The sequence below is a fragment of the Salmo salar genome, chromosome ssa16, assembly GCF_905237065.1.
Source record: "Salmo salar chromosome ssa16, Ssal_v3.1, whole genome shotgun sequence".
NCBI classification, from domain to species: domain Eukaryota; kingdom Metazoa; phylum Chordata; class Actinopteri; order Salmoniformes; family Salmonidae; genus Salmo; species Salmo salar.
Window position 1 is genome coordinate 2031231 of NC_059457.1, and position 10090 is coordinate 2041320.

At 41.6% G+C, this 10090-nt stretch overlaps 1 protein-coding gene across 2 annotated transcripts in view; it reads left to right on the plus strand.

The window, feature by feature from the left end:
• tspan18 (tetraspanin 18) overlaps positions 1–9661 on the plus strand; it is a 129205-nt gene extending 119544 nt beyond the window's left edge. Inside the window, exons 6-9 of one of the 2 annotated variants that reach the window (XM_045696628.1) lie at positions 112–210; positions 6750–6926; positions 8030–8113; positions 8648–9661. In XM_045696628.1, coding sequence (XP_045552584.1) covers positions 112–210; positions 6750–6926; positions 8030–8113; positions 8648–8695 — 408 coding nt within the window. In that variant the 3' untranslated portion in view covers positions 8696–9661. 2 annotated transcript variants of the gene reach the window in all.
• Positions 9662–10090: the final 429 nt, after the last annotated feature.

Genomic DNA, 10090 nt, shown 5'->3' on the forward strand with positions numbered 1-10090 from the left:
TCCTATGACCATCCACTGTAGTGTGCAAACACTGTCCCCTTCATCATGGTGATACAGTAAAACCTCTGACCATACAGAACTAATACTAACATTCTCCATGTTCCTGTATAGCTGACCAGAGAGTACTTCACTAAGGAGCTGAAGAGGCATTACCAGGGCTACAATAACACTGATGTCTTCACTGGAACGTGGAACGCTATCATGAACACTGTAAGGCTAAAATATTGTACTTGCTAAGCTCGAGGTCAATTCCATTTCAATATACTCAATTCAAGTCAATTCTAATCAGTTCACTTCCAGAATTGACTGCCTTGAAAGGGAATTGACCCCAAACCTGATACTTGCTTTTGGTAGACATACAAAATACAATAATCTACTTAGCAGGTGTCTTCTTGGACATCTTCAACCTGTCCCTGCTGTAGTCCCCACTTGATTAACCTCCCTGGGCAAGGTGGGACGCTTGGCGCGAAATACAAATACCTCATTTTGGAATTAGTGCTACAGGAAGCAAATTTCTGTTTGAAAAAGCTAGCCTTTGCTTTCCTAACTGACTGAGTCTGTATTGGTTCCTGACTTACCGCGGGGGCTATTCGATGCTAATGAAAAACACCACAGGATGTTTTTGTGCTAGTCAAGGGCAGTCAAGTCTGGGGTGAACCAAGGGCTATATCTGTTCTTAGTTCTACATTTTTTTGAATGGGGCATCCTTATTTAACCTCTTACATCTAGATGTTCCGCTAGCGGAACACCTGCTCCAATATCCAATGATAGGCGTGGCGCGAATTACAAATTCCTCAAAAATACAAAAACTTTTTCAAACATATGACTATTTCACAGCATTTTAAAGACAAGACTCTCCTTTATCTAACCACACTGTCCGATTTCAAAAAGGCTTTACAGCGAAAGCAAAACATTAGATTATGTCAGCAGAGTACCAAGCCAGAAATAATCAGACACCCATTTTTCAAGCTAGCATATAATGTCACAAAAACCCAGAAGACAGCTAAATGCAGCACTAACCTTTGATGATCTTCATCAGATGACACACCTAGGACATTATGTTATACAATACATGCATGTTTTGTTCAATCAAGTTCATATTTATATCAAAAACCAGCTTTTTACATTAGCATGTGACGTTCAGAACTAGCATACGGGGGGTACTTCCGGGGAATTTACTAACAATTTACTAAATTACTCACGATAAACGTTCACAAAAAGCATAACAATTATTTTAAGAATTATAGATACAGAACTCCTCTATGCACTCGATATGTCCGATTTTAAAATAGCTTTTTGGTGAAAGCACATTTTGCAATATTCTAAGTACATAGCCCAGCCATCACGGGCTAGCTATTTAGACACCCGGCAAGTTTAGCCTTCATCAAAATCAGATTTACTACAACAAAAATGTTATTACCTTTGTTGTCTTCGTCAGAATGCACTCCCAGGACTGCTACTTCAATAACAAATGTTCGTTTGGTCCCAAATAATCCATCGTTATATCCGAATAGCGGTGTTTTGTTCGTGCGTTCCAGAAACTATCCGAAATGGTAAATCAGGGTCGTGCGCATGGCGCAATTCGTGACAAAAAAATTCGAAATATTCCATTACCGTACTTCGAAGCATGTCAACCGCTGTTTAAAATCAATTTTTATGCAATTTATCTCGTAAAAAAAGCGATAATATTCCGACCGGGAATCTCCTTTTCGGCAAACAGAGGAAAAATCACAAAGACGGGGGGCGGCCAGGGCACACGCCTAAGCCCACAGTCCCTTGATCGGCCACTTGACAAAGGCGATAATGTGTTTCAGCCTGGGGCTGGGATGACGACATTCTGTTTTTTCCCGGGCTCTGAGAGCCTATGGAAGACGTAGGAAGTGTCACGTTAGAGCAGAGATCCTTTGTAATTGAATGAGATGGCAAAGAAGTTCAAGAAATGGTCAGACAGGCCACTTCCTGTAAAGGAATCTCTCAGGTTTTGACCTGCCATTTGAGTTCTGTTATACTCACAGACACCATTCAAACAGTTTTAGAAACTTTGGAGTGTTTTCTATCCAAAGCCAATAATTATATGCATATTCTAGTTACTGGGCAGGAGTAGTAACCAGATTAAATCGGGTACGTTTTTTATCCAGCCGTGAAAATACTGCCCCCTAGCCATAACAGGTTAAGATGGAGAAGAAACTTTTGAAGAGCAATCCAGTTCGTTTGACCGCGGACCCATTATGCACGCAGGCAATGATCGCTGAGATCCTGGTTGAAGACAGCAGAGGTGTATTTAGAGGGCAGGTTGGTCAGGATGATATCTAAGGGAGTGCCCATGGTTACGGATTTAGGGTTGTACCTGGTAGGTTCCTTGATGATTTGTGTGAGATTGAGGGCATCTATCTTAGATTGTAGGACGGCCGGGGTGTTAAGCATGTCCCAGTTTAGGTCACCTAACAGTACGAACTCTGAAGATAGATGGGGGGCGATCAATTCACATATGGTGTCCATGGCACAACTGGGGGCTGAGTAGAAGCTCAAATAGTTTGGGCACAGACCTGGATAGTATGACAGAACTCTGCAGGCTAACTTGTCGGAAAATGTTATAGTTAGGGATGGACATTTCAGGATTTTTGGTGGCCTTCCTAAGTCAGGATTCAGACACGACTAGGACATCCGGGTTGGTGGAGTGTGCTAAAGCAGTGAATAAAACAAACTTAGGGAGGAGGCTTCTAATGTTAACATGCATGAAACCAATGCTTTTTAGGTTACAAAAATCAACAAATGAGAGCGCCTGGGGAATAGGAGTGATGCTGGGGGCTGCAGGGCCTGGTTTAACCTCTAAATCCCAGCGGAACAAAGGAGGAGTAGGATAAGAGTACAGCTAAAGGCTAAAAGAACTGGTCGTCTAGTGCGTTTGGAACAGAGAGTAAAAGGAGCAGGTTTCTGGGCGCGGAAGAATAAATTCAAGGCGTAATGTATAGACAAGGGTACGGTAGGATGTGAGTACAGTGGAGGTAAGCCTAAGCATTGAGTGACGATGAGAGGTTTTGTCTCTAGAGGCACCATTTAAGCCAGGTGCGGTCACCGCATGTGTGGGGGGTGGAACATAAGGGCTAGCTAAGGTATATTGAGCAGGGCTGGAAGCTCAACAGTCAAATAAGATAAAAATGACTAACCAAAACAGCAATAGACAAGGCATATTGACATTAGGGAGGGGCATGTGTAGCCGAGTGATCATAGGGTCCAGTGAGTAGCTAGGCGAGCTGAAGGCACGGCAATTCAGACAGCTAGCAGGCCACGGCTAGCAGATGGGCCTCAGGGGGACGTCGCAACCGCTAGCAGTGGCTAACTGACTACTAGCTAGTAGCTAGTTAGCTGGCTAGCTCCTGATGGGGGTTTCGGTTCAAAAGTGTAAAAATAGCGGATCCATGCCACATTGGGTGAGGCGGGTTGCAGAAGAGTATGTTCGGTCCATAGATGGACAATTAGATAAAAAATATATACGAAGATAAAAATGATATATACAAGGGACAGGACAAGACAATCAAAACAGACTGCTCCCACTGCTACGCCATCTTGGATTATGAAAATAGATGTGCAGCGACGCTTCCCATCCAACTTGACAGAGCTTGAGAGGATCTGTAAAGAAGAATGGGAGAAACTCCCCAAATACAGGTGTGCCAAGCTTGTAGCGTCATATCCAAGAAGACTCAAGGCTGTAATCGCTGCCAAAGGTGCTTCAACAAAGTACTGAGTAAATGTGATATCTTTTATTTTTTACAAAATTTGCAAAATTTCTAAATACCTGTTTTTGCTTTGTCATTATGGGGTATTGTGTGTAGATTGATGAGGGGAAAAAAGACAATTTAATCAATTTTAGAATGAGGCTGTAAAGTAACAAAATGTGGAAAAAGTCAAGGGTTCTGTTTACTTTCCAAATGCACTGTATAATGTTTGTATGTGAAAACTACTTCTAAGATGCATACATTCAGACTCACTTCACTCGCGCTAAAAAGGGAGGCTTGCTCGTCTGGTGCTAGCCCATGCGCAGATCAAATACACAGCTGGAACACCGATTAAAGTGTTTACAATCCTAATAATTCTAAAGATGGCTCAGAAAACCATATGTTTTAATCTGCATATTCTTACTTAAATTTTGACCATAGGCCGATTAAGATAAGCAGAGTAAGGTGTTTACATGACTATTGCATAAACTGCCTACTGACATAGTTTAATATTTCATTATTGCTGTGCATGTAAATGTGCTCATTGACAGTTTATCTACAAGCCATCATACTGGTTAACACTTTGAACAGGACTGACCACCTGTACTGACTCTCCACACCTTAGCACACATGGACTCACTCACTCACACACACATACATTCATGATACACACACCACAACTGCTGCTACCAGACTCTTATTAGTATTACTAAGTTGAGCACAATTTAAACGCTTGCCCCCAATTCCCCTTCCCCAAAACACATGTAAATATTGGGCTATAAATTGTGCCTTCCTGTATTATACTTATACTAAAATGTTTATTATATTTTCTGAGTCATTTACTTTGTTTGCATTTCGTTGGACGGTGTATACCATGTGTATGCTGTACATACGACTAATAAAACTGTTGTGTCAAGTTGGCTGGATGTCCTTTGGGTGGTGGACCATTCTTGATACACATGAAAAACTATTAACCTTTCAAGGTATAGGGGGCAGTATTTTCGATTTTGGATGAAAAGCGTGCCCAGAGTAAACGGCCTAATACTCGGGCCCAGAGTCAGATATTTGCATATTATTAGTAGATTTGGATAGAAAACACTCTGAAGTTTCAAAAACTGTTTGAATGATGTCTGTGAGTATAACATAACTCATATGGCAGGCAAAAACCTGAGAAAAATCCAACCAGGAAGTGGGAGATCTGAGAATTGCAGTTCTTCTTTTGAATCCCTATCAAAACTACTGTGTCTGTGGGGTCACGTTGCACTTCCTAAGGCTTCCATTGGCTGTCAACAGCCTTCAGAAAGTTTTTTCATCATTCTCCTGTTACCGGGCAGAGAATAGTAGCTCAGTCAATGAGTGGACTGCCTATGGACAAAGGGCTTGGTGATGCTCGATCCCGCCAGCACGCCCCTCCTTCTTTTTCTCCTGGAATGAATACGCTATTGTCCGGTTGGAATATTATCGCATTTTTACGTTAAAAATACTATAAAGATTGATTGTAAACAACGTTTTACATGTTTCTACGAACGGTAATGGAACTATTTGACTTTTCGTCTCTGGTACTGCGCTCGCGCGTTATGCCTTTGGATAGTGATCTGAACGCACAAACAAAACGGAGGTATTTGGACATAAATATGGAGTATTTCGAACAAAAATAACATTTCTTGTGGAAGTAGGAGTCCTCGGAGTGCATTCTGACGAAGATCAGCATAGGTAAGAGAATATTTATAACACTAATTCAGAGTTTTGTTGATGCCAGAACTTGGCGGGTAGCTGTATAGCTTGCTTCGATGGCTGAGCAATGTACTCAGAATATTGAACAATGTGCTTTCTCCATAAAGTTATTTTGAAATCTGATAAAGCGGTTGCGTCAAGGAGTCTATAATTCTTTCAATAACTGTTGTAAATTTTATCAATGTTTATGATTAGTATTTTTGTAAATTGATGTGCACATTCACCGGAGGTTTTGGTGGGAATACATTTTCTGAACATCACACGCCAATGTAAAATGCTGTTTTTGGATATAAATATGAACTTTATCGAGCAAAACATACATGTATTGTATAACATGAAGTCCTTTGAGTGCCATCTGATGAAGATCATCAAAGGTTAGTGAATATTTTAGCTGTACTTTTGGTTTTTGTGATGCATGTCCTTGCTTGTAAAATGGCTGTGTGGATTTTCTTGTGAAGTTTATGTCCTAACATAATCAAATTTTATGCTTTTGCCGTAAAGCCTTTTTGAAATCGGACAATGTGGTTAGATTAACGAGAGTCTTATCTTTAAAATGGTGTAAAATAGTTGTTTGAGAAAATGAAATTATGAGATTTTTGCTGTTTTGTATTTCGCGCCATGCTATTTCACTGGCTGTTGAATAGTGTGGGACGGTCACGTCCCACCTAGCCCAAAGAAGTTAAGCCTGAAAAACCCAGGAGCCCTGCAGTTCTTGACACAAACAAGTGCACCTGGCACCTGCAGTGGGGAGAACAAGTATTTGATACACTGCCGATTTTGCAGGTTTTCCTACTTACAAAGCATGTATAGGTCTGTCATTTTTATTATAGGTACACTTCAACTGTGAGAGACGGAATCTAAAACAAAAATCCAGAAAATCACAGTGTATGATTTTGAAGTAATTCATTTGCATCCACACTTCCTAGTTGGATTTTTCTCAGGTTTTCGCCTGCAATATGAGTTCTGTTATACTCACAGACATCATTCAAACAGTTTTAGAAACTTCAGAGTGTTTTCTATCTCAATCTACTAATAATATGCATATCCTACCTTCTGGGCCTGAATAGCAGGCAGTTTACTCTGGGCATGCTTTTCATCTGGACGTGAAAATACTGCCCCCTATCCATAAGAGGTTTTAACCTGTCTCGTCCCTTTCATCTCCACTGATTGAAGTGACATCAATAAGGGACCATAGCTTTCACCTGGATTCACCTGGCCAGTCTTTGTCATGGAAATAGCATGTGTTCTTAATGTTTTGTATACTCAGTGTAATTTACCCACCTCTCCTCTCCTCCCCAGTTTGACTGCTGCGGCGTGAACAGCCCGGTGGACTTTGAGGAGAGCCTGTTCAGGCGGATCAACCCTAATGAGATGGTCCCTGCGGCCTGCTGCAGGAGGGGTAGTCACCCCGGAGACTCAGCCTACATCCCCCAGGAGGAGTGTTTGATGGGGAACATGCTGTTCAGAAACAACAAGGTGTGTACTGGTACTAGACTACTTCATACTACTATGAACCCTTTAATAATCTTTATTGACCCATTCAACAAAGAGAATGGAGAAGAAAAAAAATCGCACCTGGAGCAGGACCTCCAGAGCAGGGCACCTAGAGCAGTTCCCACAGAACAGGTAGTACATCACATCAGCAGTAGGTGGCACCTGAGATATCTGGTAGCCCTCCACATTCCTACCCTAGGATTTGAACTGGCTACCTTCCAGTTGCATGTTCGTCACTCTAACCTCGAGGCTACCACTGCCCCCTCTCCCTGTCACACTGGGAGACAAAACCCTCCTTTGGCCAATCAGCTAAACTAGAGCAGAAGAGTGTGTGTTGGAGTGATGATATAACGGGACTGCTTCTCTACTGGCACTGTCCTCATACCGGTAGACTCATTAGTGCTTTTCTATGTTCTGGCTGTTAAGGAAGTATGTTTTACTGTGTAGTGTAGAGTAGTGCAGTGTGTGTGTGTGTATACTTATGCATGCTTGTGTTTGACTATGTTGATTGGAGTAGGGTAGGGTAGTGCGGGCGTGGAGTAGGGTAGGGAAGTGGGCGTGCAGGTGTGCGTGTGTGTGGAGGGAGAAACATACAGTATTTAGCCATATTGACAAACGGGTTTAGCCATATTGACTAACGGAATGCACACGTTTGTGTGCTTGTGTGTGCGGGTCTATATTTATCTCTGTGTTTGCTTGCCTGTTTTAATGACTGTCTTGAGAGTGAAATGTAATTACAGTGAACACTGATAGGAAAGAGAGGCTCCAACTGTTGTTGTTAAGGTCTGTGGAACAATGCAGTATCTCCGGAAGGCGTCTGTCTCTCGCTGTCTCTCTCCCATTCACACACAGAGCCTCATTAAAAGCCAATGAGGCCAGGGGCCCTGTCTCAGTCTCTGCCTCTCAGCCCATTCATCTAGTCTATTGTTCACTGACGCTATTTATATTATCCATGCATTTCAGCACACACACACACAAGCATGCACACACACACAGACACACAAACACACACATTTCAATACTCTCTCATATTGACTCATACTATTGAATTGTGACTGAGACTCTTCCTCTCTGTGTGTTTTCAGGGCTGCTACTCAGCGGTGGTGGACTACTTTGAGCTGTACATCTATGTGGCTGGAGCGCTGGCCATCGTGGTGCTCACCATTGAGGTAGGATTCAATATTTTGTGTCTTATAATAAGCGCTTTGTGAGTAGCCTCCAAATCAACACATTTTTTCCTTATCAGTTGGTGTGATTGGTAATGTAAGCTGTTTAGAAAAATCCATGTAGCTTATCTCCCCCACACACAGTACACAGCAACGGAATCTGAAATACTGGAGAATATATAATTTCAAGCAAGTGCTGGTCACTTCCCTGTTTATAGTACGATTGCCCCACTTAGTGGAGAATATTGGTGTTGTAGGACTGTTACACACCATACATTACATAGGATAATTTACTGAGGAGGCATCTCTGAAGTCATAATTATAGATATGGCAATCTAGTCGATTTATTAGATTAAGCCAGAGCTGAATTATCTAATCATCATCATGTAGATAGTTTGGTTTATTTTGTTTAGTTTCATCATCATCGTTTGGCTGCAGAACAGTCGACCAGTTTAGGCTAGCAGAATTGAAACACTTACTTGTGTCTTGTTCTCTGTCCTGACTGCTGTTCTGACACTCCTCTGTTCTTCTCCACAGCTGTTTGCCATGGTCTTTGCCATGTGTCTCTTCAGAGGTATCCAGTAGGATTACCGCACCACACACCGGACAGGAGGACTTTTTGGAGCTAGAAAAGGGAAATCAGGAGAAGGGAAAGAAAAATGTACACTTGTAAATTTATTGTTCTCTTTTATATCTGCAAAATTGATTGGTTGGTTGGAAAACAAAATAAACAACACTCGGAAAACAAACAACTAGTACTTCTCAGCTGGACTTTTGAGGTACTTGGTGACAAAAAAAAGAAACGATAGAAAGAGAAAAAGAATGACAGGAAAACGGCAAGAAAACGTATGTAAAGTGATTTGTGTGTAAAGTGAAACAGATGTTTCATGGACCAGGTCTAACACAGACCGGGTGTATAGTAGTGGAACGCGAAGAGGACCTGGGTGAAACCAGGCGTGGTAAATAAGAGGACCCGGTTGAAGCTTGCCCTGCAGCAGAAGTAGCTTGAGACCCAGATCTGTTTGTGCTGTCTTGCTAGCTAACTGGGACTCAGGCTAGAGCAGAAGACACTGCACTGACTTTTGGATGAAGAATATTTATACTTACTGAGTAAAAAGTTGGCTTGACTAATATAGAAATATGTGTTTTGTGTACACTTTAGCTGTTCCTTCCTATTACCACTTTTCCCTCCCCCGATCCCCCACCCTTCCATCTACTGCTACCACAATCCCTCCCTCTTTCCCACTCCCTCCCTCCACATACTATTGTTAGAGCCATACCTCTTTAATGCTGTAAAAAGTCCCATCTAAATGTGTGTGTGTGTGTGTGTGTGTGTCCGTCCTTGTATGAATGAATGAATGCATGTGTGCATGTTTCCCCTTTTTGACCATCCGTGCTTGAATGCCAACTTCTGATAAAATATTGTATTTGTATTGTGATGTTCATTGCAATAGTGGTTACATGTGGCTTAGGTGAAAATAAATGTATTTGTATGCATTTGTATTAGATTCTTGAAAAGACAATGACATTAAAATGGCATTCTAAAATGTTGTCCATGTGGTGAATTCCTTTCTGATGCTTTTAAAAGTATGTACCCAGTAAAGCAGGATAGAAGGCCTAGTCAGATGCTCTTTGGCAAGGGCGTAGGAGGGGTCCCCAATGTTTGAAGCAGGTAAAATTGTCCCCCCCAAAATACAGTACCAGTCAAAGTTTGGACACACCTACTCATTCCAGGGTTTTTCTTTATTTTTACTATATTCTACATTGTAGAATAATAGTGAAGACATCAAAACTATGAAATAACAAATATGGAATCATGTAACCCAAAAAGTGTTAAACAAATCAACATTTATTTTAGATTTTAAATTCTTCAATGTATCCACCCTTTCCTTGACCGCTTTGCACACTCTTGGCATTCTCTCAACCAGCTTCATGAGGTAGTCACCTGGAACGCAATTAACAGGTGTGCTTTGTTAAAAG